This window comes from Ranitomeya variabilis, chromosome 5 (assembly GCF_051348905.1).
Source record: "Ranitomeya variabilis isolate aRanVar5 chromosome 5, aRanVar5.hap1, whole genome shotgun sequence".
NCBI classification, from domain to species: Eukaryota; Metazoa; Chordata; class Amphibia; order Anura; family Dendrobatidae; genus Ranitomeya; species Ranitomeya variabilis.
In genome coordinates, this window is record NC_135236.1 from 233,686,822 (window position 1) to 233,713,884 (window position 27,063).

Sequence of the window (27,063 nt, forward strand, 5' to 3'; positions counted from 1 at the left end):
GGGAGGGCTCCCAGAAGAAGACATACTGTGGCTTGTTGCTGGCCTGGTAGGCTGTGGCTGGCTGTGGCTTGCTGGCTGTGGTTGGCTGCAGCTGGCTGCTGGCCTGGTAGGCTGTGGCTGGCTGCTGGCCTGGCAGGCTGTGGCTGGCTGCTGGCCTGGTCGGCTGTGGCTGGCTGCGGCTGGCTGCTGGTCTGGTAGGCTGTGGCTGGCTGCTGGCCTGTTAGGCTGTGGCTGACTGCGGCTGGCTGCTGGCCTGTTAGGCTGTGGCTGGCTGCTGGCAGGCTGTGGCTGGCTGGCCTGGGGCAGGTTTTAGCTCTGGTGGCAGGTTTCTTTCAGCTCCGGTGGCAGGTTTCTTTCAGCTCTGGTGGCAGGTTTCTTTCAGCTCTGGTGGCAGGTCTGTGTCTTGATTCCTTTCTGGCTGGCTGGTAAATGGATGAGTGAAGCCCTATTAGCTGGCTTTTTATAAACCTTTCCTAATTGGGGGCTGGCCAATTGTTTCTGAGCATGCGCAGTTAAAAAAAAAAAGGGAATCCGGCACCGGATTCCGTCATGTGACAGATCCGGCGCTCATAGGCTTCCATTCTAGCAAACGCCGGACAGCGACAGATGCAGCGCTGTCCGGTTTTTCGCCGGAGATAAAAAAAAGGTACTTTGTCCATTTTTTCCTGCCCCCGGGCAAACAATTTTCAACGGACCAGGCAAACGACGGATAAAACGTGAGGCTATCTGGCGCAATCCGTCACTAATACAAGTCTATGAGAAAAAAAACGGATCCATCAACATCATTCGCCGGATCTGTTTTTTTCAAAATTCGTTTGATTGAGCCTGACGGCGAAAACTGATGTGTGAAAGCAGCCTAATTAGGAAAAGTAAAAAAAAAAATCTCCCTAATTCAATGATAAAGGTCTGGTCCTTTAAGGTAAGGCTAAAGTCAGGTTATGCCTCACCCTTTCTGAGTAGCTAACACTACACCCAGAGGCGTAGCTAGGGTTTTGGTTCAGGGGGGGGCGAAACTTCTGAGTGGGCCCCTAACCAGGTAACCTTGATTACAACTCGGTGACGAGCCCTAATAGTGGAGGAGAACCTCAGCAGATGACCGCGCTGTTACTGAAGATAATCTCTATATAAAGACCAACATGGATATTACCGCCATATGGTCAGTAGTAGATACCAGTCCTGCAGAACATAGATCACAGCACAGTTACAGATAATGTCTAAGGGCTGATGTCCTTTCTGATGGAATCGTTCATTTTTCCCATCTTTTCCATCTGGCCCAGACCGACATGACAACTTCTTCTAGCCACTACTCGTCTGCAGAGAATACAACAAAGACACATTTAACTTCTCATATTCCAGCCCCATCACCACCTATTCCCAACCTGCACAAACTCCTCATCCTACTGATACTCCAATACTGAGCCGCTGCTGCTGTATGTGTCCCTATTACTGCCCCTGATACCCCAATACTGAGCCGCTGCTGCCGTATGTGTCCCTATTACTGCACCTGATACCCCAATACTGAGCCGCTGCTGCCGTATGTGTCCCTATTACTGCCCCTGATACCCCAATACTGAGCCGCTGCTGCCGTATGTGACTCTATTACTGCCCCTGCTGTGTGGTTCTCTGTGCCCTCTAAATTCTAAAGCACCCCTCTATAATATAGTAATGCCGGGTGCAAGTGCCCTAGAAAACAATGCCCATATTTATAATGTTAATATTAATAATATTAATAATGCCCTGTGTGCCCCTTTGATAGCCGCAGTAACCTGAGTTCCCCTATAGCAATATGTGCCCACTTTACATTTAATAATGTCCCGAGTCTCCCCCCTGTACAGCTTCCCTATACACAGCATGATGCTCTCTAATACACAGTATAATTCCCCCTCACTGTATAGTACCACCCACACAGTATACTGACTCCTTAGTAGCCCCCAAACTGTTTGATGGCTCCAACAATGTATAATGACCCCCACACTGTAATCTCCATACTGTATGATGACCCCCTAGATAGCCTCCATATACAGTAGCATAATGCACCAAATAGTCCACAATATAGTATAATGCACTCACCATAGGCAGACTTTATAGCATACGACAGCCCCCATAGGCAGACACTGTAATAAGGCAGCACCCCCACATAGGCAGACCCTGTAGTAAGGCAGTACCCCCATAGTCAGACCCTGTAATAAGGCGGCAGATTCTGTAATAAGGCAGCACTCCATAGTCAGACTCTGTAATAAGGCAGCCCCATAGTCAGACCCTGTAATAAGGCAGCACCCCCATAGGCAGACCCTGCAAAAAGGCAGCTCCCCCATAGGCAGACCTTGTAGTAAGGTGGCAGACCCTTAATAAGGCAGCACCCCCATAATCAGACCCTGTAATAATGCAGCCCCCTTAGTCAGACCTAGGGTTGAGCGAAACGGGTCGATCATTTTCAAAAGTCGCCGACTTTTGGCTAAGTCGGCGTCTCATGAAACCCGATCCGACCCCTGTGCTTGTCGGCCATGCGGTACGCGACTTTCGCGCCAAAGTCGCTTTTCAATGACGCGAAAAGCGCCATTTCTCAGCCAATGAAGGTGAACGCAGAGTGTGGGCAGCGTGATGACATAGATCCTGGTCCCCACCATCTTAGAGAAGGGCATTGCAGTGATTGGCTTGCTGTCTGCGGCGTCACAGGGGCTATAAAGGGGCGTTCCCGCCGACCGCCATCTTACTGCTGCTGATCTGAGCTTAGGGACAGGTTGCTGCCGCTTCATCAGAAGCAGGGAGAGCGTTAGGCAGGGTCCACTAACCACCAAACCGCTTGTGCTGCAGCGATTTCCACTGTCCAACACCACCTTCGGTGTGCAGGGACTGTGGAAGCTATTTTTTTTTTTTTTTCCCCTCAGCGCTGTAGCTCATTGGGCTGCCCTAGAAGGCTCCGTGATAGCTGTATTGCTGTGTGTACGCCACTGTGGAAACCAACTGCTTTTTTCAAAGCACATATCCTCTTGTTCCTTCCTTTCTGCACAGCTATCTTTTCTGTTTTTCCACACTTTTTATTTAATTTGTGCATCAGTCCACTCCTATTGCTGCCTGCCATACCTGGCTTACATTACTGCAGGGAGATAGTAATTGTAGGACAGTTTTTTTTTTTTTTTTGTTTTTTTTTTTTGTGGGAGATTAAGATTGGCATTTCTGCTACAGTGCCATCCCTGTGTGTGCCATCTCTCACTGAGTGGGCCATAGAAAGCCTATTTATTTTTTCCGTGATTTGTGTTCTAAAATCTACCTCAACACAAAAACAGTACATCAATCAGTGGGAGAAAAATATTGGCCTCAGTCAGGGCTTGTGTGCCACTGCTGTGTGTGCTATCTCTCATTCAGTGGGCTATAGCAAGCCTATTTTTTTTTTTTTTTTTTAATATTATTTGGTTTCTAATTCTCCCTGAAAAAAAAAAAAAAAACCTAAAAAAACAGTGGGAGAATAATATTGCCCTTTCAGCTTGTGTGCCAGTCTTGACTCCTGGGTGTGCCACCTCTCTCCCTCTCATTCAGTGGGCCATAGAAAGCCTATTTATTTTTTTTTTTAAATATTATTGGGTTTCTAAAGTCTCCCTGAAAAAACAAAAAATACATAAAAAAACAGTGGGAGAGTAATATTGCCCTTTCAGCTTGTGTGCCAGTCTTGACTCCTGGGTGTGCCACCTCTCTCCCTTTCATTCAGTGGGCCATAGAAAGCCTATTTATTTTTTCCGTGATTTGTGTTCTAAAATCTACCTCAACACAAAAACACTACATCAATCAGTGGGAGAAAAATATTGGCCTCAGTCAGGGCTTGTGTGCCACTGCTGTGTGTGCTATCTCTCATTCAGTGGGCTATAGCAAGCCTATTTTTTTTTTTTTTTTTTTTTTTTTAATATTTTTTGGTTTCTAAAGTCTCCCTGAAAAAAAAAAAAAAACATAAAAAAACAGTGGGAGAGTAATATTGCCCTTTCAGCTTGTGTGCCAGTCTTGACTCCTGGGTGTGCCACCTCTCTCCCTTTCATTCAGTGGGCCATAGAAAGCCTATTTATTTTTTGGTTTTTTTAATATTATTTGGTTTCTAAAGTCTCCCTGAAAATAAAAAAAAAAAATACATAAAAAAACAGTGGGAGAGTAATATTGCCATTTCAGCTTGTGTGCCAGTCTTGACTCCTGGGTGTGCCACCTCTCTCCCTCTCATTCAGTGGGCCATAGAAAGCCTTGTTTTTTTGTTTTTTTTTTAATATTATTTGGTTTCTAAAGTCTCCCTGAAAATAAAAAAAAAAAACATAAAAAAACAGTGGGAGAGTAATATTGCCATTTCAGCTTGTGTGCCAGTCTTGACTCCTGGGTGTGCCACCTCTCTCTCTAATTGTGGGCCATAGAAAGCCTATTTATTTTTTGGTTTTTTTAATATTATTTGGTTTCTAAAGTCTCCCTGAAAATAAAAAAAAAAAATACATAAAAAAACAGTGGGAGAGTAATATTGCCCTTTCAGCTTGTGTGCCAGTCTTGACTCCTGGGTGTGCCACCTCTCTCCCTTTCATTCAGTGGGCCATAGAAAGCCTATTTATTTTTTGGTTTTTTTAATATTATTTGGTTTCTAAAGTCTCCCTGAAAATAAAAAAAAAAAATACATAAAAAAACAGTGGGAGAGTAATATTGCCATTTCAGCTTGTGTGCCAGTCTTGACTCCTGGGTGTGCCACCTCTGTCCCTCTCATTCAGTGGGCCATAGAAAGCCTTGTTTTTTTTTTTTTTTTTAAATATTATTTGGTTTCTAAAGTCTCCCTGAAAATAAAAAAAAAATACATAAAAAAACAGTGGGAGAGTAATATTGCCATTTCAGCTTGTGTGCCAGTCTTGACTCCTGGGTGTGCCACCTCTCTCTCTAATTGTGGGCCATAGAAAGCCTTTTTATTTTTTTCCTTCATTTGTGTTTTAAAATCAACCTCAACACAAAAACACTACATCAATCAGTGGGAGAAAAATATTGGCCTCAGTCAGGGCTTGTGTGCCACTCCTGTGCGTGCCATCTCTCATTCAGTGGGCCATAGAAAGCCTTGTTTTTTTGTTTTTTTTTTAAATATTATTTGGTTTCTAAAGTCTCACAGAGAAAAAAAAAAAAATAAATTAGGTGGGAGATTAATATTGACATTAGTGCTTGAGTGACAGTCCTGCGTGTGTGTCATCTCTGTGATTTGGTGTCACAGAAAACAGAGTGTGTAACATTGTGCCTGATTTTCCTTGTGGTCTCACCAACCTGTTAAGGGATATTGAAATCATACTGAAGTTATAGCTCACCGTGTAAGTTGTTTGACAGCAACAAATAAAGTTAGTTTGGTTACGATTTTTAAACAATGAGGAAGTCTGGTGCAAGAGGTCGTCGTGGGCGTTCATTGTCAGCTGGTAATGATGGTAGTGGTAGTGGAGCATCAGGTGGTCGTGGGGATAAAAATATTCCACCTAAGTCTGGAGCTGTGGAGCCAGTTTCGTCGTCAGGCTACACAAGGCCTCGAACGCTCTCTTTTCTGGGAGTAGGAAAACCGCTTTTAAAGGCTGAGCAGCAACAGCAAGTTTTGGCTTACATTGCAGACTCAGCCTCTAGCTCTTTTGCCTCCTCTTCCGAAACTGGTAAATGTAAAAGCAGCGCGTCGCTTGTGGATGTTCACGGTCAGGGACAAGTCGCTTCCTTGTCCTCCTCAGCAAAAACTACAACAAGAGAGAAGGATGCAGCAGGCGACACAACGGGTCACTCCATGGAGCTCTTTACACATACCGTCCCTGGCTTAGAAAGTGAAACATTTAACAGGCCATGCCCATTACAAGTATATTCTGACATGGAGTGCACTGATGCACAGCCACAGCCAGAGTACTATGCTGCTCCTTTGACTCAGACCACCACATTGCCCTCTCAGGGTACAGATCCACAATCAGACCCTGATGAGACTATGTTGCCCCGCCACGAACGCTATACCACCGACCGACACAGTGACACAGACGAAGTTGCACACGAGCTCGAAGAGGAGGTAATAGATGACCCAGTTATTGACCCCGATTGGCAGCCATTGGGGGAACAGGGTGCAGGCGGCAGTAGTTCAGAAGCGGAGGTGGAGGAGGGGCCGCAGCAGGCATCAACATCGCAACAGGTTCCATCTGCCGGGCCCGTATCTGGCCCAAAACGCGTGTCAAAGCCAAAACCTGTTGGAGGACAGCGTGGCCATCCGGTTAAAGCTCAGTCTGCAATCCCTGAAAAGGGATCCGAGTCTAGGAAGAGTGCAGTCTGGCATTTTTTTAAACAACATCCAACTGATCAGCGCAAAGTCATCTGTCAAAAATGTTCAACTAGCTTAAGCAGAGGTCAGAATCTGAAAAGTCTAAATACTAGTTGCATGCATAGACACTTAACCACCATGCATTTTCAAGCCTGGACTAACTACCAAACGTCCCTTAAGGTTGTAGCACCCTCGGCCAATGAAGCTAGTCAGCAACGCAACATCCCTTCCGTCACTGTAAGGCCACCATTTTCCGCACCACCGGCAGTATCTGTGCAGGTTTCTTTGCCAGCCAAAAGCAGTCAGGGTCAGGGAATCACCAGTTTAGTAGGAGGAAATATTGCATCTAGGGCACCGGCGGAAACAATACCGTCTCCAACCGTCTCTCAGTCTGCCATGTACACCGGCACACCCGAAAGTTCCACGATCTCCTGCTCTCCAGTCCAGCTCACCCTACATGAGACTCTGGTTAGAAAAAGGAAGTACTTATCCTCGCATCCGCGTACACAGGGTTTTAACGCCCACATAGCTAGACTAATCTCGTTAGAGATGATGCCCTACCGTTTAGTTGAAAGCGAAGCTTTTAAAGCCCTGATGGAGTACGCTGAACCACGATACGAGCTACCTAGTCGACACTTTTTTTCCAGAAAAGCCATCCCAGCCCTGCACCAGCATGTTAAACAGCGCATCGTCCATGCACTTAGGCAATCTGTGAGTACAAAGGTGCACCTGACTACAGATGCATGGACCAGTAGGCATGGCCAGGGACGTTATGTGTCCATCACGGCACACTGGGTGAATGTGGTGGATGCAGGGTCCACAGGCGACATCAATTTAGGGACAGTTGTGCCTAGCCCACGGTCTAGGAAACAGTTGGCTGTAGGCGTTCGCACCCCCTCCTCCTCCTCCTCGTCCTCCTGCAGAAGCTACAGCTCTTCCACAGAACGCAGTCGGCCAACCACTCCATCGGCAGATGACACTGTTGCACACCAGTTGTCCCATTATGGGCCAGCTACTGCCAAGCGTCAGCAGGCTGTATTGGCTATGAAGTGTTTGGGCGACAACAGACACACCGCGGAAGTTCTGTCCGAGTTCTTGCAACAAGAAACGCAGTCGTGGCTGGGCACAGTAGATCTTGAGGCAGGCAAGGTAGTGAGTGATAACGGAAGGAATTTCATGGCTGCCATCTCCCTTTCCCAACTGAAACACATTCCTTGCCTGGCTCACACCTTAAACCTGGTGGTGCAGTGCTTATTGAAAACTTATCCTGGGTTCTCCGACCTGCTCCTCAAAGTGCGTGCACTTTGCTCACATATCCGACGTTCGCCTGTACACGCCAGCCGTATGCAGACCTATCAGCGGTCTTTGAACCTTCCCCAGCATCGCCTAATCATAGACGTTGCAACAAGGTGGAACTCAACACTGCACATGCTTCAGAGACTGTGCGAACAGAGGCGTGCTGTTATTTATTTGTGGGAGGATACACGGGCAGGCAGTAGGATGGCAGACATGGAGTTGTCAGGTGTGCAGTGGTCGAAGATACAAGACATGTGTCAAGTCCTTCAGTGTTTTGAGGAATGCACACGGCTGGTTAGTGCAGACAACGCCGTAATAAGCATGAGCATCCCCCTAATGCGTCTGCTGATGCAAAGTTTGACGCACATAAAGGAGCAGGCGTCTGCACCAGAGGAAGAGGGAAGCCTTGATGACAGTCAGCCATTGTCTGGTCAGGGCAGTGTACAGGACGAGGTAGCGGGCGAAGAGGAGGTGGAGGACGAGGAGGATGATGGGGATGAGTATATTTTTAATGCGGAAACTTTCACGGGGGCACAGGAAATTGGTTGCGTGTCACGGCCGGGTTCTGGTTTTTTGAGGGACACAAGTGACGTAGATTTGCCTGCAACTGCCCCTCAACCAATCACAACCGGAGATTTGACAACTGGAACTTTGGCCCACATGGCGGATTATGCCTTACGTATCCTAAAAAGGGACACACGCATTACGAAAATGATGAACGATGACGATTACTGGTTGGCCTGCCTCCTTGATCCACGCTATAAAGGCAAATTGCAAAATATTATGCCACATGAGAACTTGGAACTAATATTAGCAACCAAACAATCAACTCTTGTTGACCGTTTGCTTCAGGCATTCCCAGCACACAGCGCACGTGATCGTTCTCACACAAGCTCCAGGGGGCAGCAGACTAGGAGTGTTAGGGGTGCACACATCAGAAGTGGCGTTGGACAGAGGGGTTTTCTGACCAGGTTGTGGAGTGATTTTGCTATGACCGCAGACAGGACAGGTACTGCTGCATCAATTGAAAGTGACAGGAGACAACATTTGTCCAGTATGGTTACTAACTATTTTTCATCCCTTATCGATGTTCTCCCTCAACCGTCATTCCCATTTGATTACTGGGCCTCCAAATTAGACACCTGGCCAGAATTGGCAGAATATGCATTGCAGGAGCTTGCTTGCCCGGCAGCAAGTGTCCTATCAGAAAGAGTATTCAGTGCTGCAGGTTCAATATTAACCGAAAAAAGGACTCGTCTGGCTACCCAAAATGTTGACGATCTAACATTCATTAAAATGAACCACAACTGGATTTCGAAATCTTTTGCCCCACCTTGCCCGGCCGACACCTAGCTTTCCTATGAAAAGCTCTTGCCTGTGAATTACTTTTCTAATGTCTAATTTGCTGCAGCTGATTGTACAGCATACGACATGTTTACACCTCCCTAAATGGCAAAACTCCCCACACGGGGCCGTGGTATCGCGACTTGGCGCAAGCACCCGTGAGACTGCTGTTTGTCTGAAGAGGTGGGTGTGCTCGCTTTTGGTTGACGGCATTGCTACTGGGTCCCTCATAGTACAATGTAGTGTCTCTGGCGGTGGTGGTGCGCACCCAACGTCAGACACACCGTTGTAACATGAGGGGCCCTGGGGCGGTCCCGCCGGCCTCAAGAGAGTTCCCCCCTACCCCAGCTCAAAATGTGCTCTACCACGTGCAAAATTATGTCGCACAGCTCCACCAATCTTTAGTCTATTCGCTGACATCATTCAATGTCTGGCACTGACAATACAAATTTGTAGACATCTATGATGCAACTTAAAGTAGTCTGTGTCTGTGTCCTATATTGGCACCATTAAATAGTTACTGCCAAATTACAATGTCAGAAACTCAGTAGATGAGCCCACCCCTGTACCTAAGTATGCCACCTTTTTTTTTTGTTTTGGTTGTTTTGCGAGACATTAACATCTATTTATATTTTGGGAGTACTGGGACAGACACTCCTTGCACTACTCCTCCACTCACCACCAAGCTGCCTGTGTATCCATGTAACCGCTGTAAAACTGCCATGAGCCTATTGTTTGTTATTTTAGGCCTTTGATAGCCTGTCTGCGGTCCCTACTTTAAATACTCCTCCACTGACCACCAAGCTGCCTGCCCGTGTATCCATGTAACCGCTGTGAAACTGCCATGAGCCTATTGTTTGTTATGTTAGGCCTTTGATAGCCTGTCTGCGGTCCCTACTTTAAATACTCCTCCACTGACCAGACCACTGCTGCCCGTGTACCCCTGGAACCAATTATAAAGTGCCTACAGCCAGCCCATTTTCTTATGTTAGGCCTTTGAAGCCTGTCTGCGGTCCCTACTTTAAATACTCCTCCACTCACCACCACCAAGCTGCCTGCCCGTGTATCCATGTAACCGCTGTGAAACTGCCATGAGCCTATTGTTTGTTATTTTAGGCCTTTGATAGCCTGTCTGCGGTCCCTACTTTAAATACTCCTCCACTCACCACCAAGCTGCCTGCCCGTGTATCCATGTAACCGCTGTGAAACTGCCATCATGAGCCTATTGTTTGTTATGTTAGGCCTTTGATAGCCTGTCTGCGGTCCCTACTTTAAATACTCCTCCACTGACCAGACCACTGCTGCCCGTGTACCCCTGGAACCAATTATAAAGTGCCTACAGCCAGCCCATTTTCTTATGTTAGGCCTTTGATAGCCTGTCTGCGGTCCCTACTTTAAATACTCCTCCACTCACCACCAAGCTGCCTGCCCGTGTATCCATGTAACCGCTGTGAAACTGCCATCATGAGCCTATTGTTTGTTATGTTAGGCCTTTGATAGCCTGTCTGCGGTCCCTACTTTAAATACTCCTCCACTGACCAGACCACTGCTGCCCGTGTACCCCTGGAACCAATTATAAAGTGCCTACAGCCAGCCCATTTTCTTATGTTAGGCCTTTGAAGCCTGTCTGCGGTCCCTACTTTAAATACTCCTCCACTCACCACCACCAAGCTGCCTGCCCGTGTATCCATGTAACCGCTGTGAAACTGCCATGAGCCTATTGTTTGTTATTTTAGGCCTTTGATAGCCTGTGTGCGGTCCCTACTTTAAATACTCCTCCACTCACCACCAAGCTGCCTGCCCGTGTATCCATGTAACCGCTGTGAAACTGCCATGAGCCTATTGTTTGTTATTTTAGGCCTTTGATAGCCTGTCTGCGGTCCCTACTTTAAATACTCCTCCACTCACCACCAAGCTGCCTGTGTATCCATGTAACCGCTGTAAAACTGCCATGAGCCTATTGTTTGTTATTTTAGGCCTTTGATAGCCTGTCTGCGGTCCCTACTTTAAATACTCCTCCACTGACCAGACCACTGCTGCCCGTGTACCCCTGGAACCAATTATAAAGTGCCTACAGCCAGCCCATTTTCTTATGTTAGGCCTTTGAAGCCTGTCTGCGGTCCCTACTTTAAATACTCCTCCACTCACCACCACCAAGCTGCCTGCCCGTGTATCCATGTAACCGCTGTGAAACTGCCATGAGCCTATTGTTTGTTATTTTAGGCCTTTGATAGCCTGTCTGCGGTCCCTACTTTAAATACTCCTCCACTCACCACCAAGCTGCCTGCCCGTGTATCCATGTAACCGCTGTGAAACTGCCATCATGAGCCTATTGTTTGTTATGTTAGGCCTTTGATAGCCTGTCTGCGGTCCCTACTTTAAATACTCCTCCACTGACCAGACCACTGCTGCCCGTGTACCCCTGGAACCAATTATAAAGTGCCTACAGCCAGCCCATTTTCTTATGTTAGGCCTTTGATAGCCTGTCTGCGGTCCCTACTTTAAATACTCCTCCACTCACCACCAAGCTGCCTGCCCGTGTATCCATGTAACCGCTGTGAAACTGCCATCATGAGCCTATTGTTTGTTATGTTAGGCCTTTGATAGCCTGTCTGCGGTCCCTACTTTAAATACTCCTCCACTGACCAGACCACTGCTGCCCGTGTACCCCTGGAACCAATTATAAAGTGCCTACAGCCAGCCCATTTTCTTATGTTAGGCCTTTGAAGCCTGTCTGCGGTCCCTACTTTAAATACTCCTCCACTCACCACCACCAAGCTGCCTGCCCGTGTATCCATGTAACCGCTGTGAAACTGCCATGAGCCTATTGTTTGTTATTTTAGGCCTTTGATAGCCTGTGTGCGGTCCCTACTTTAAATACTCCTCCACTCACCACCAAGCTGCCTGCCCGTGTATCCATGTAACCGCTGTGAAACTGCCATGAGCCTATTGTTTGTTATTTTAGGCCTTTGATAGCCTGTCTGCGGTCCCTACTTTAAATACTCCTCCACTCACCACCAAGCTGCCTGTGTATCCATGTAACCGCTGTAAAACTGCCATGAGCCTATTGTTTGTTATTTTAGGCCTTTGATAGCCTGTCTGCGGTCCCTACTTTAAATACTCCTCCACTGACCAGACCACTGCTGCCCGTGTACCCCTGGAACCAATTATAAAGTGCCTACAGCCAGCCCATTTTCTTATGTTAGGCCTTTGAAGCCTGTCTGCGGTCCCTACTTTAAATACTCCTCCACTCACCACCACCAAGCTGCCTGCCCGTGTATCCATGTAACCGCTGTGAAACTGCCATGAGCCTATTGTTTGTTATTTTAGGCCTTTGATAGCCTGTGTGCGGTCCCTACTTTAAATACTCCTCCACTCACCACCAAGCTGCCTGCCCGTGTATCCATGTAACCGCTGTGAAACTGCCATCATGAGCCTATTGTTTGTTATGTTAGGCCTTTGATAGCCTGTCTGCGGTCCCTACTTTAAATACTCCTCCACTGACCAGACCACTGCTGCCCGTGTACCCCTGGAACCAATTATAAAGTGCCTACAGCCAGCCCATTTTCTTATGTTAGGCCTTTGATAGCCTGTCTGCGGTCCCTACTTTAAATACTCCTCCACTCACCACCAAGCTGCCTGCCCGTGTATCCATGTAACCGCTGTGAAACTGCCATCATGAGCCTATTGTTTGTTATGTTAGGCCTTTGATAGCCTGTCTGCGGTCCCTACTTTAAATACTCCTCCACTGACCAGACCACTGCTGCCCGTGTACCCCTGGAACCAATTAATAAGGGCCTACAGCCAGCCCATTTTCTTATGTTAGGCCTTTGAAGCCTGTCTGCGGTCCCTACTTTAAATACTCCTCCACTCACCACCACCAAGCTGCCTGCCCGTGTATCCATGTAACCGCTGTGAAACTGCCATGAGCCTATTGTTTGTTATTTTAGGCCTTTGATAGCCTGTGTGCGGTCCCTACTTTAAATACTCCTCCACTCACCACCAAGCTGCCTGCCCGTGTATCCATGTAACCGCTGTGAAACTGCCATGAGCCTATTGTTTGTTATTTTAGGCCTTTGATAGCCTGTGTGCGGTCCCTACTTTAAATACTCCTCCACTCACCACCAAGCTGCCTGCCCGTGTATCCATGTAACCGCTGTGAAACTGCCATGAGCCTATTGTTTGTTATGTTAGGCCTTTGATAGCCTGTCTGCGGTCCCTACTTTAAATACTCCTCCACTGACCAGACCACTGCTGCCCGTGTACCCCTGGAACCAATTATAAAGTGCCTACAGCCAGCCCATTTTCTTATGTTAGGCCTTTGAAGCCTGTCTGCGGTCCCTACTTTAAATACTCCTCCACTGACCAGACCACTGCTGCCCGTGTACCCCTGGAACCAATTATAAAGTGCCTACAGCCAGCCCATTTTCTTATGTTAGGCCTTTGAAGCCTGTCTGCGGTCCCTACTTTAAATACTCCTCCACTCACCACCACCAAGCTGCCTGCCCGTGTATCCATGTAACCGCTGTGAAACTGCCATGAGCCTATTGTTTGTTATTTTAGGCCTTTGATAGCCTGTCTGCGGTCCCTACTTTAAATACTCCTCCACTCACCACCAAGCTGCCTGCCCGTGTATCCATGTAACCGCTGTGAAACTGCCATCATGAGCCTATTGTTTGTTATGTTAGGCCTTTGATAGCCTGTCTGCGGTCCCTACTTTAAATACTCCTCCACTGACCAGACCACTGCTGCCCGTGTACCCCTGGAACCAATTATAAAGTGCCTACAGCCAGCCCATTTTCTTATGTTAGGCCTTTGAAGCCTGTCTGCGGTCCCTACTTTAAATACTCCTCCACTGACCAGACCACTGCTGCCCGTGTACCCCTGGAACCAATTATAAAGTGCCTACAGCCAGCCCATTTTCTTATGTTAGGCCTTTGAAGCCTGTCTGCGGTCCCTACTTTAAATACTCCTCCACTCACCACCACCAAGCTGCCTGCCCGTCTATCCATGTAACCGCTGTAAAACTGCAATGAGCCTATTGTTTGTTATTTTAGGCCTTTGATAGCCTGTCTGCGGCCCCTACTTGCAATACTCCTCCACTGACCACAATGCTGCCTGGAGTGCCTGCCTGTGTATCCATGTAACCGATGTAAAACTGCCATGACTGCCTACTGTTTGTTATTTTAGGCCTTTGATAGCCTGTCTGCAGCCCCTACTTGCAATACTCCTCCACTGACCACACCAATGCTGCCCGTGTACCCCTGGAACCTATTTAAAAGTTCATAGAGCCTAGTTATATATTTTATTTACTATTAATAAGGCCATGATGGACTACGCTGTACCACGCTACAAGCTAACCAGTCGACACTTCTTTTGCGAGAAAAGCCATCCCAACCCTCCACCAGCATGTAGAAGACCGCATTGTCCATGCACTCTGGCAATCTGTGAGTACAAAGGTGCACCTGACAACAGACGCATGGACCTGTAGGCATGGCCACGGAAGATTACGTGTCCATTACGGCGCAATGGGTTAATGTGGTGGATGCATGGTCCACAGGGGACAGCCTACTAAGTCTGTCTGCAGTCCCTAATTCAAATTGTGCTCCACTGTCTAAATCGGAACTTCCACCTTCTGGCTTTCGGCCTATAGTATCAGAAATTAAACTGCATTTGGCCTTCAACTTTGGTTAGGGCCTACTAACGGCTTCTGCCCCTCCCTGGTGTTGCCCTCAACTAAATAAAGCTGAGCTTCAACCTTCTGCTCCAAATTACCATTTTGAAAAATGCAATAGGCTTTTCAGGCCTACTAAAGGAGTCTGTCTGTGTGCCCCTCCCTGGTGTTGTCCTCAACTAAATAAAGCTGAGCTTCAACCTTCCGGCTCTCATTATGTGGTTTTAAAAAAAAAAAAGGTGGTTAGGGCCTACTAACGGCTTCTGCCCCTCCCTGGTGTTGCCCTCAACTAAATAAAGCTGAGCTTCAACCTTCTGCTCCAAATTACCATTTTAAAAAATGCAATAGGCTTTTCCGGCCTACTAACGGCTTCTGCCCCTCCCTGGTGTTGTCCTCAACTAAATAAAGCTGAGCTTCAACCTTCCGGCTCTCATTATGTGGTTTTAAAAAAAAAAATGGTGGTTAGGGCCTACTAACGGCTTCTGCCCCTCCCTGGTGTTGTCCTCAACTAAATAAAGCTGAGCTTCAACCTTCCGGCTCTCATTATGTGGTTTTAAAAAAAAAAAAGGTGGTTAGGGCCTACTAACGGCTTCTGCCCCTCCCTGGTGTTGTCCTCAACTAAATAAAGCTGAGCTTCAACCTTCCGGCTCTCATTATGTGGTTTTAAAAAAAAAAATGGTGGTTAGGGCCTACTAACGGCTTCTGCCCCTCCCTGGTGTTGTCCTCAACTAAATAAAGCTGAGCTTCAACCTTCCGGCTCTCATTATGTGGTTTTAAAAAAAAAAATGGTGGTTAGGGCCTACTAACGGCTTCTGCCCCTCCCTGGTGTTGTCCTCAACTAAATAAAGCTGAGCTTCAACCTTCCGGCTCTCATTATGTGGTTTTAAAAAAAAAAAAGGTGGTTAGGGCCTACTAACGGCTTCTGCCCCTCCCTGGTGTTGTCCTCAACTAAATAAAGCTGAGCTTCAACCTTCCGGCTCTCATTATGTGGTTTTAAAAAAAAAAAAGGTGGTTAGGGCCTACTAACGGCTTCTGCCCCTCCCTGGTGTTGTCCTCAACTAAATAAAGCTGAGCTTCAACCTTCCGGCTCTCATTATGTGGTTTTAAAAAAAAAAATGGTGGTTAGGGCCTACTAACGGCTTCTGCCCCTCCCTGGTGTTGTCCTCAACTAAATAAAGCTGAGCTTCAACCTTCCGGCTCTCATTATGTGGTTTTAAAAAAAAAAAAGGTGGTTAGGGCCTACTAACGGCTTCTGCCCCTCCCTGGTGTTGTCCTCAACTAAATAAAGCTGAGCTTCAACCTTCCGGCTCTCATTATGTGGTTTTAAAAAAAAAAAGGTGGTTAGGGCCTACTAACGGCTTCTGCCCCTCCCTGGTGTTGTCCTCAACTAAATAAAGCTGAGCTTCAACCTTCCGGCTCTCATTATGTGGTTTTAAAAAAAAAAAATGGTGGTTAGGGCCTACTAACGGCTTCTGCCCCTCCCTGGTGTTGTCCTCAACTAAATAAAGCTGAGCTTCAACCTTCCGGCTCTCATTAAGTGGTTTTAAAAAAAAAATGGTGGTTAGGGCCTACTAACGGCTTCTGCCCCTCCCTGGTGTTGCCCTCAACTAAATAAAGCTGAGCTTCAACCTTCTGCTCCAAATTACCATTTTAAAAAATGCAATAGGCTTTTCCGGCCTACTAAAGGTGTCTGCCCCTCCCTGGTGTTGTCCTCAACTGAACAAAGCTGAGCTTCCACATTCTGGCTTTCGCCCTATACTATCAGATATTAAACTGCATTTGGCCTACTAGTGTGGTTAGGCCCTTGAAACAGTGTCTGCTGCTCTTGGGTTTGCTACTCCACTGAACAAAGCAATGCCGCCTGTTTAGTCCTGTTACCAATTTTGAACTGCATGTAGCCTACTTTATTCTTTGGCCCTATATCTGTTTCCTCCTCATCCTGCCCATTGCCCAGCCACTGCTAAATGAGTCTGCTGGTACATTGACCGAGACCACTACATTCCCCTTGTACTCTACACAGCCAGAATCTGTCCCTGCTGAAAGTAAGGTTCCCCTTCCCGCATGTTATACCACCTTACACAGGGACAAAGAGGAAGGTGCAGATGAAAGTGCAGGTTCCTTCATCAGGTGGGGGGGCATACTCGTTGGCGACGTCACTGGCACAGGGCCCCTCAGAGTACGCAAAAGTGTCGCTGCTGGTGGGAGGCGCCCCCGCCATGCAAACACACCGCCGTACTTTGAGGGGCCCTGTGCCAGTGGCAATGCGAACGAGTGGGCCCCCCCCCTGCTTGCTCAGGATCACAGCACTTGCAACTTTTAAATAATTACCTTTCCCTGCAACACCGCCGTGACGTAGTCCGCATTTCCTGGGCCCACGAAAAACTTGAGCCGGCCCTACTCCCCCCACAACTTTTGCCAAATGACCCCCAATTCCCTATGCCCAACTATTATTATAAAGTTAATTAAGATTGACAAGCTTCAGAAACAAGAATGGATGTTTTTGGCATTAAAATGGGCACTGTAGGTGTTTTCCTGGCCTCCACTCACTGCCGACTATGCTTCCCCATTGACTTGCATTGGGTTTCGTGTTTCGGTCGATCCCCGACTTTTAGCGATAATCGGCCGACTGCACTCGACTCGACTCTGGACAAAATCGGGTTTCCCAAAACCCTACTCGATCTTAAAAAAATGAAAGTCGCTCAACCCTAGTCAGACCCTGTAATAAGGCAGCACCTCATAGTCAGACCCTGTAATAAGGCAGCTCCCCATAGTCAGACCCTGTAATAAGGCAGCCCCCCATAGGCAGACCCTGTAATAAAGCAGCCCCCCCATAAGCAGACCCTGTAATAAGGCAAGGTGGCAGATCCCCATAGGCAGACCCTGTAATAAGGCAGCAACCATAGTCAGACCCTGTAATAAGGCAGCACCCCCATAGGCAGACCCTGCAATAAGGCAGCACCCCATAGGCAGACCCTGTACTAAGGTGGCAGACCCTGTAATAAGGCAGCACCCCCATAGTCAGACCCTGTAATAAGGCAGCCCCATAGTCAGACCTTGTAATAAGGCAGCACCCCAATAGTCAGACCCTGTAATAAGGCAGCCCCCTTAGTCAGACCCTGTAATAAGGCAGCACCCCCATAGTCAGACCCTGTAAAAAGGCAGCCCCCATAGGCAGACCCTATAATAAGGCAGCACCCCCATCGTCAGACCCTGTAATAAGGCAGCTCCCCATAGGCAGACCCTGTAATAAGGCAGCCCCCCATAGGCAGACCCTGTAATAAGGCGGCAGATCCCCATAGGCAGACCCTGTAATAAGGCAGCCCCCGCATAGGCAGACCCTGTAATAAGGCGGCAGATCCCGATAGGCAGACCCTGTTATAAGACAGCAGCACCCATAAAAATAAATACTCACCTCTCCTGACAGCGGGCACCAGGCAGTGACGTCATTGCGCCCGCTGTCAGTGTCAGCGACGTCAGATGCCGACACTGACAGGGGGATGATGGGAGAAGGAGCACAGCGCTCCTTCTCCCATCAATGCGATTAGCTGTATTGGCTTAATGCTGATACAGCTGATCTTCCAATGACGGCGGGGGCCCATTGCTGGCACCGGGCCCCCCCTGCCTGCTCAGGGGCTGAACAGCGGCCGGGCGGCAGAGCAGGGAGATCGATTCTCCCTGCTCTGCCGCAGAGTGTAACTGTATCGGCGTACTGCGTGCGACGATACAGTTACAGTAGCGTAGCTCAGGGTGGGCCCCCTCAGAGCGCCGGGCCCGGGGCGCCCGCACCCACTGCCCCCCCAGTAGCTACGCTACTGACTACACCATACCGAAAAAAACGGGGTGATAGGTTCCCTTTAACAGCTGATGGTTTGTAACAAAAATGTAACACAATACAGCACTTGGAATGGCATATAAGAACATCCATACGACAAAATAATCATCAATCTGACAATTACATAGTAAAAACATAACTTAGGACGGGCAACTCCCTCACATACAAAGCTTATTGAAGACATCCATTGAGAGACACAGAGCCCATTAGTCACATTCTGAAAGCTCAAGTACCCCCCATGTCTAAATACGCAAACACTTCCAAACTTCCAATATAAAACTGCCAGGGAAAGGGAGATGTCAGAAAAGTATTTCAAATGTTTCAAATTCTGTTTTATGTATTAGCAACTTGCACTTTTGTAATATTTTCTTGTTGATAGGAAATTGAGGCTGGGACCTGGCAGTTATGTTATTAGAGGTGTTGAGTATTGTAGGTAACTACATTACATTTTTATAGTCTGGGTAAAGAATATTTTCTAATGTTGACAGTCTTGATAGTTGAGTCTACTGCCGCAGAATAAGTAATAATTCATCCGAGCTGAGCCTAGCATTTCCGCCCCCCAGTCGATGACAAATGTCACCTGCCTAAATAACCTCATTTCAGCATTTGCTATGACAAAGCCCAGCAAAGATGCATTGTATTAATATAAACCCCTTGTCCTGCATGCTGATAAACACATATATTTCACTTTGCATTTGCACCAGAAAGCAAAGGAAGAAGAATGAATCACAACAAGCAAGGCACAATGAGCTGAGATTGAAGGGCTGCAATTAAGCTCATACTTTTGTGTAATAATTGACCCTTTTTGGCTGCAATGTCAGAATATAGGAACGACAGAAAAAAAACAACATTTCCATTTCCATCACTGCAGGTTTAATAATAAGTACTGCTGACAAATCTGTTTGATCTAGAAAAGCAAAGCAAAGCTAAGGATTGTGGGAAGAAATCACAAAGATAGCAATCAGGCAAGAAATAGCTCATAGCTTCTTATCTTAATAAGGCCCTATGCACACAAGCATATATAGCGGCGATGTATTCATATAGAGACTAACACCCCACAATTTCCAAGTCGCCGTTTTTCTGCAGATAATATACGATCTAAACTCACAGCATGCTCCACCCGATGCTGTGTATCTACCCATATTCTCCCTCTGGGAAGAGCGGCAGGAGATGAGGGATATACTGCAGGGATGATTAAACCTTTTGAAATTCAAATTTCAGGCAAATAAATTAGCTGCAAATTGCATTTAGTCCAATTGTTATGAAAAGATGTGTCTAATAGTGCGAGATCTCCGAGAAGTGAATGCAACTTTTAATGACTTCCAACGCACTGATAGCGTCAGTAACTGAAGAAATGGATGGTGTTAATTGGATAGGGGGTGAGGGGTAAGAGGGAAGAGATAGATGCAGCCTGCTGGATTGCCAACGTTAGACACACAGGCTATGATAGCCCTTTCCAGATGGTGGCGCTACATCGTGCGATGTGATACCTGCAAGGCCTTAGGAGACCTTCCACAGTCTGTGACTCAAGTAATCTGTTGGAATGTGTAAAATGGTGATGTTTTCTGGCAATTCACCCAAATCTAATCGCTCATTGCTTGAATTCTACACGATCTGCAGATTTCAGGAAATTTGACTCATATTCGATTAGCATTGAATCAATTCTATCATCTCTAATATATGGCTTATATACCAATCAGCCATGACCTTAAAGGGTTGGCCCAACACCTATAACCTATTTTCTAACTATCCTTACATCCTAACAACGCTTGCTGTTACATTTATTACACAATATGAAAATGATCACTACTAACATACAGTATAATATGACAATTATTCACATGAACTACAGTGGAATCCTTGAGCCCACTATCTACGAGCCCAAACAGAGAGACACTTTGTACAGTACAAGCTGCTCCCATTTTCCATGGAAAATGCATGGCTGGCTGCGAACTCTGATTAATCCACCATTTAGGCAGATCTGTCACTAGATTTCACAACATAAATTGCATACAATGCTAAATAGGTCTTTTAGATCTTGATGGTCTTGATGTGGCAGTATTTACTCTGAAAATCAATGTCACAATAAATATAAAATCCTTTATGAAAGTTTCACTCAAAGTATGGCCAACTAACCTAATTGACAGCTCCTCAGTGTCCCTCCTGCTGCTGAGATCTCACACTGCTCTGTGTAAGCTGCAGCTGTCAGTCAGGTTGAATGGGTGAAGATAGAATGCACTTGCATTTATCAGCAATTTTATTCTATAACTGGATTCATAAATGCTCATGTTAATATTAGGAGAATACAGTAATTCTGACATGTAATTTCAAAGAATTTCCACCAGACTCGGTAGTCTAAAAGATCTATTTAATAATGTAAACAAATTGTATTTTGAAATCTGGTAACGTTTCCACATGATATTGATGGAACGTCCTGCTCCTTGATGTAACCTCACTTATCTTCATTCACTTATGCCACATTAGTCCTCACACTCTGCAGGCAATGACAGTGCTCTCTGCAGCTCCCAACGATAAATGTTCTCTCCACAAATCCCACAGCTTAGCTCTTCTATACGAAACAAGATGAAAACATACCTGTGTATCAGCATTTAAAACTTTGATCCTTTGTGTTGATATAAAAAGATCCACTTCTGTTAACGTCTGAGAATCTCCTTCTGAGTTCTATAATGAGAATAAAAAGACAGCATAAAAAATAATATTCACAAATGAATGGAGATGAATGCGATATGGAAAAAAATATGGTTTCTGATGGTGGATTTCTATATAGTGGTTATGTTAAAATCCAGATTACAATAAGTCAACAAATTCTAATAAAGAAAACCTGCTGAAAAAAACACATTTTACAAAATCATCTTTATACACTGCATCCTTTAACAGTTTAACCATGTGTGTATGTGTGTAAGGGAGAGTAGGGCATACGGAGAATTCTTATCAATATCTGTCATGAAAGGTAGGGTTTGCTTTTTCCTTATGTGACCAATTTAGATGACAGGGTAGCTTACAGCTATTTTATGTTAATGTAGCAGTGAAGTGCTTTTTCTTTTATTCATCTTATAACTAGTCTCTCAGTATATATAATAGAGCTAGCTTTTACTTAGCTTTAGATTCTTTTTTATCTGAGAAATCATGGATTCCTTCTTTTCTATTAGGTCATATAATCTAATCATTGCCTCTTTGCAATTAATTGCCTTTAGGTGTTTTTTTTTAAAGTGGGTCGCAAGGGGTTCCTAAATGAATATGAAACTGCATTGGATGTACCTCTTTCTCTACAAGAGGGGAATAGAAACTCCTATCCCATATACTGATGATGATTACACAGCTCCCATCTCAAAGTTTTAATGTAAAAGATAACAGTTCAGACTCACTTGTGGGAAAGACCATCACAATTTCCCCCAGCTTATGCTGGCTTTAGGTGGACATGAAATTCTGCGCTGATGCATCACAAGATTGATAGCAAAGCATAGAACATAAAAATGCAGCACATAATGTTGAAATCAATATGGAGTCTGAAGATAATAGAGGAGGCAGAGCAGGGGAATAACTAAACTATATACAGTTAGGTCCATATATATTTGGACAGAGACAACCTTTTTCTAATTTTGGTTATAGACATTAACACAATTAATTTTAAACAAAACAATTCAGATGCAGTTGAAGTTCAGACTTTCAGCTTTCATTTGAGGGTATCTATTAAAATTGGATGAAGGGTTTAGGAGCTTCCGCTCCTTAACATGTGCCACCCTGTTTTAAAAGGGACCAAAAGTAATTGGACAATTGACTCCAAGGCTATTTCATGGACAGGTGTGGGCAATCCCTTCATTATGTCATTCTCAACTAAGTAGATAAAAGGCCTGGAGTTGATTTGAGGTGTTGTGCTTGCATTTGGAAGGTTTTCCTATGAAGTAAACATGCGGTCAAAAGTGCTCTCCATGAAGGTGAAACAAGCCATTCTTAAGCTGTGAAAACAGAGAAAAAACCCATCCGAGAAATTGCTACCATATTAGGAGTGGCAAAATCTACAGTTTGGTACATCCTGAGAAAGAAAGAAAGCACTGGTGAACTCATCAATGCAAAAAGACCTGGGTGCCCACGGAAGACAACAGCGGTGGATGATCGCAGAATAATCTCCATGGTGAAGAGAAACCTCTTCACAACAGCCAACCAAGTGACCAACACTCTCCCGGAGGTCGGCGTATCAATATCCAAATCTACCATAAAGAGAAGACTGCATGAAAGTAAATACAGAGGGTTCACTGCACGGTGCAAGCCACTCATAAGCATCAAGAATAAAATGGCTATACTGGACTTTGGTAAAAAACATCTAAAAAAGCCAGCACAGTTCTGGAAGAACATTCTTTGGACAGATGAAACCAAGATCAACCTCTACCAGAATGATGGAAAGAGAAAAGTATGGCGAAGGCTTGGTACAGCTCATGATCCAAAGCATACCACATCATCTGTAAAACACTGCAGAGGCAATGTGATGGCTTGGGCATGCATGGCTGCCAGTGGCACTGGGTCACTAGTGTTTATTGATGATGTGACACAAGACAGAAGCAGCCGAATGAATTCTGAGGTATTCACAGCCATACTGTGTGCTCAGATCCAGCCAAATGCAGCCAAACTGGTTGGTTGTCGTTTCATACTACAGATGGACAATGACCAAAACATAAAGCCAAAGCAACTCAGGAGTTTATTAAAGCAAAGAAGTGGAATATTCTTGAATGGCCAAGTCAGTCACCTGATCTGAACCCAATTGAGCATGCATTTCACTTGTTATAGACTAAACTTCAGACAGAAAGGCCCATAAACAAACAGCAACTGAAAACCACTGCAGTGAAGGCCTGGCAGAGCATCAAAAAGGAGGAAACACAGCGTCTGGTGATGTCCATGAGTTCAAGACTTCAGGCAGTCATTGCCAACAAAGGATTTTCAACCAAGTACTAGAAATGAACATTTTATTTACAATTATTTAATCTGTCCAATTACTTTTGGTCCCTTTAAAAACAGGGTGGCACATGTTAAGGAGCTGAAACTCCTAAACCCTTCATCCAATTTTAATGTGGATACCCTCAAATGAAAGCTGAAAGTCTGAACTTCAACTGCATCTGAATCGTTTTGTTTAAAATTTATTGTGGTAATGTCTAGAACCAAAATTAGAAAAAGGTTGTCTCTGTCCAAATATATATGGACCTAACTGTATACATAAAAGTGTGTCATAGTCAATCATGTGGGGATACAGAAATTGCAAAAATGTTTTATGAACAGCTTCTTTAATGTGCATGTCTATTTTGCTGCAACTTTGGTCAAAGCGACTCATAAGGGAATGGAGAATCAGGTAGCGTGATGTCACTTAAACTGCACAGTACCAAGAAAATAGAGTTTTTCTTTTCTGATAGTGTAATGTTTAGTGTAGGGAACCATATAAATAAAGTTATTTTATGCTGGCAAGTAGGATCATACAATTTGATGGTACAATGTAGCGCTTGGCTCTACCATAAAAAATTACTATACCCAGATACAGGGCGGCCTGGTCCAGTTCCTCCTGTCTTCTCACAATTGCTATCCTTCTTCCCTGCTTCATGTTGATGATGCGTCCTACGTTATCCTCACTGTGTCACCCAATCACGCTCCTACGCAAGTGTACTTCTCTCTGCACTGCCGAGGTCAGAGCAAAGTATTGTAAGGTGTATGCACCTTAAAAAGGCCAATGAGCACCGATTACCAGGAAGTAAAGCCGGCGCATGCGTACTACAGTACTTTTATCTGCCCTCAGCAGGGTAGAGCGAAGTACGCCTGTGCAGGAGTGCAATTGGGAGACACTATGTGGCAATGGTGATTATGATGAGAGAAGAGGTGCCGGATCAAGACCAGTGATGCCCATTGGACCGGACCGCACTGCATAGGGGTATAATAAAAGGTCTTTTTTGCATAGGGGATTTACATACAGCTTACTAGACTGCTGTAAAAGAGAACTTAAAGGTGGTGGCTGCACTTTATATTGGGAAAACCTGGTAACAGGTTCTCTCTAAAGTGACCCTCCAGTCAAACCCTAGCATTTTAGTATACATGGAAACCTCTGGTCACCTTATGAAGCATGCCGCCTTTGTTCATTGGTTCCAGCTCCTACTGCTTGGTTTTAACTGGAGGGTGTATTTAAGTCCTTGTGTAAACTAATTATTAGTGTTCTGGTAATTCAAAATACAGTATACTATTTATCAAATTACTACACATATTTATGTTGAATAATGTTAGAAACAAGTAAGGGACTATTATTTTTTAATCCATTAGCAGATTCATATAATATTTCAGTCGACTAAAAATAAGAAAAATAGTTTCTGGCTTTGGGAAAAATATTAAAAATAGCTGTTATCCAGCACATTGTTATCAGGAGAAAAGATCTGCCTTGGCACATTTTCCATAATTATCATATCTTCTCATGATAAATGCCATGAGGCATAAAAACAAAGCCGCAGAGATTTTTGGAACTGTTTTCTAGTAAATTACATCTCATCAGTCAAGGCACTTATCATTATGTACTGTGAATGAATGAGTCCAAGTATAGATGAGGAATAGGGGAGAGGACAGAGTATGCTAGAAATGGTAAGCATTTCTTAGCATGGTGTAAATTTTAGGGGTGCGGAACTGATGGGAGATTTTAGGTTATTATTGTGAAGAGCACTCACATGCCCAAATAACAATATATATTATTACCGCTTCAGAGTTACTGGGAAGTGAAAAATAAAAAAAGAATCGACACGCAACAATGAACATTCTGCACAAAAGCAGCTTAACAATGTGATACTTATGAAAAATCTAAGACCGTCAAAAAAAATAAAATGTTATTGAAGCTATCATTCAACCACTGCGTATTTAACGTTGAATGGATTACTAGCGAAATCCAGAACAATAAAAGTATAAGAGTACATATTATACCTATGAGATCCGAATACTCCATGCTGAGTATCATAAGAAAGAGCTATAAATGTAGAGGCTCCTAAGAACCTCAATGCTTAAACAATCTAGAAAAGGAGATTATCTGATCGACAGTCTTGATTTAATCTATACTTTATATATTGAACAGTTTTGATATGGTTTGAAATAAAAGGGCCATTTCTATTTCTTCCAGTCCTTTTCTTATTAACTATATCCTATATACCCTATTCCTTTCTTGGCTCACTGCAGCTTTTTTATTGCAAGATACTCACCGACTAATAAAAACACTTTATTTTGTATACTCGCACATCGATCACTGTATCACTACCGTGTTTCTGTTTACATCTGTCAACATGGACATGTTTAATCTGCTAATAGATGAGTGGTGAATACATAGATACTAGGACAAAAAAACACATTAATTGCAAGTGCTTAATGGCAAGGTTATACATTATGGAATGTAATCTGAATTGTCCAGGACTTCTTCTTAAGCCAATCTTTTGTGGTCCTTGAGGTATGCTTGTGATCACAGTCTGGCTGGAAAGTCCAAAGATGCTGAAGTTTCATCCTTCTCAAATAACACATGACGTTTTCTTCTAGAATTTTTGGCTGAACTCATATTGCCTTACACACGATAGGTTTCAATTTCCAGAGGAAGGAAAGCAGCTCCAGAGCATCACTGAGCCACCACTATCCTTTACTGTAGGCAGGGTTTTCCTTTCAACGCATTCTTAATTCTTCCTCCTCCTGATTAAAAAACCTGAAAAGTTGCCATTTTATTTCTTCATTACACAGAACTGAATCCTCAAACTTCTGTGGCTTTATTTTTGTTCATTTTAAAGCAAATTCGGCATGTTGTTTCGATACCGATACCCGATACCACAAAAGTATCGGATCTCGGTATCGGAATTCCGATACCCGCAAGTATCGGCCGATACCCGATACTTGCGGTATCGGAATGCTCAACACTAGTCAGAAGTAGAGATACAAACAAAATTGAATCTTCAGGGCCTGCTGCCACCAAATGTTTCTGCAGGGCTTTTTTCAGGCAGTGAAGAATTTTTGACTACTGTAACAAAAAGAACTCTGGTAGGAGGGAGTGATACAGTAATACCTTGACTAATTAGTGCATCTACTTACCAATATTTTGAGATACGAGATGTCGCTCAGTTGGTTGCAAGCCGGAATCTGAGTTACCAGTGAGTGACCATGGGTCCTAGTAAAGTGTGTTGCCCTGTCAGTTGCACTTTTGACCTTTTCTTGTGGGGTGGACTCTATTTTTTGCACTGCAAGCTGCATACATTTGGCATGGGCCTGTCCATAGGATAATGGTTAATTTTTGGCTTCTGCTTCTGCTATTTTTTCTGTGGCAGTACGTTATTTCACATGTGCAGCAAGGTACAATATACTGCACTATTATGTGCACTCTCTGACTCTTTGGAGTGTTGGCTTTAGGGTGCACTATTTTCTACATTTATATGCGGCCCTTTGCTTACTTGCTTTATTTTTTTTATGAGCACATCATTTTGTGATTTATAGTGCTGACTCCATAAGTGAATATCTTTATTTATATAAAAGCGAGGAAAGTGTAGCTAAAAAGGCAAAAGTCAGTGAATAAGATGATTAATGGAAGTTACTGCATTAAAAAAAATAAAAATATAAAAAATAAATAAATAAAAAAGT

The 27,063-nt window shown here is 44.8% G+C and overlaps 1 protein-coding gene across 5 annotated transcripts in view; it reads right to left on the minus strand.

Moving 5' to 3' along the window:
• The window catches only part of APBA2 (amyloid beta precursor protein binding family A member 2), a 706,148-nt gene that overhangs the window by 175,508 nt on the left and 503,577 nt on the right, over positions 1-27,063 (minus strand). For all 5 annotated transcript variants that reach the window (XM_077263902.1, XM_077263901.1, XM_077263904.1 and 2 more), the window contains one exon: positions 21,019-21,105. In XM_077263902.1, coding sequence (XP_077120017.1) covers positions 21,019-21,105 — 87 coding nt within the window. The remainder of the gene's footprint in view (positions 1-21,018; positions 21,106-27,063) is intronic.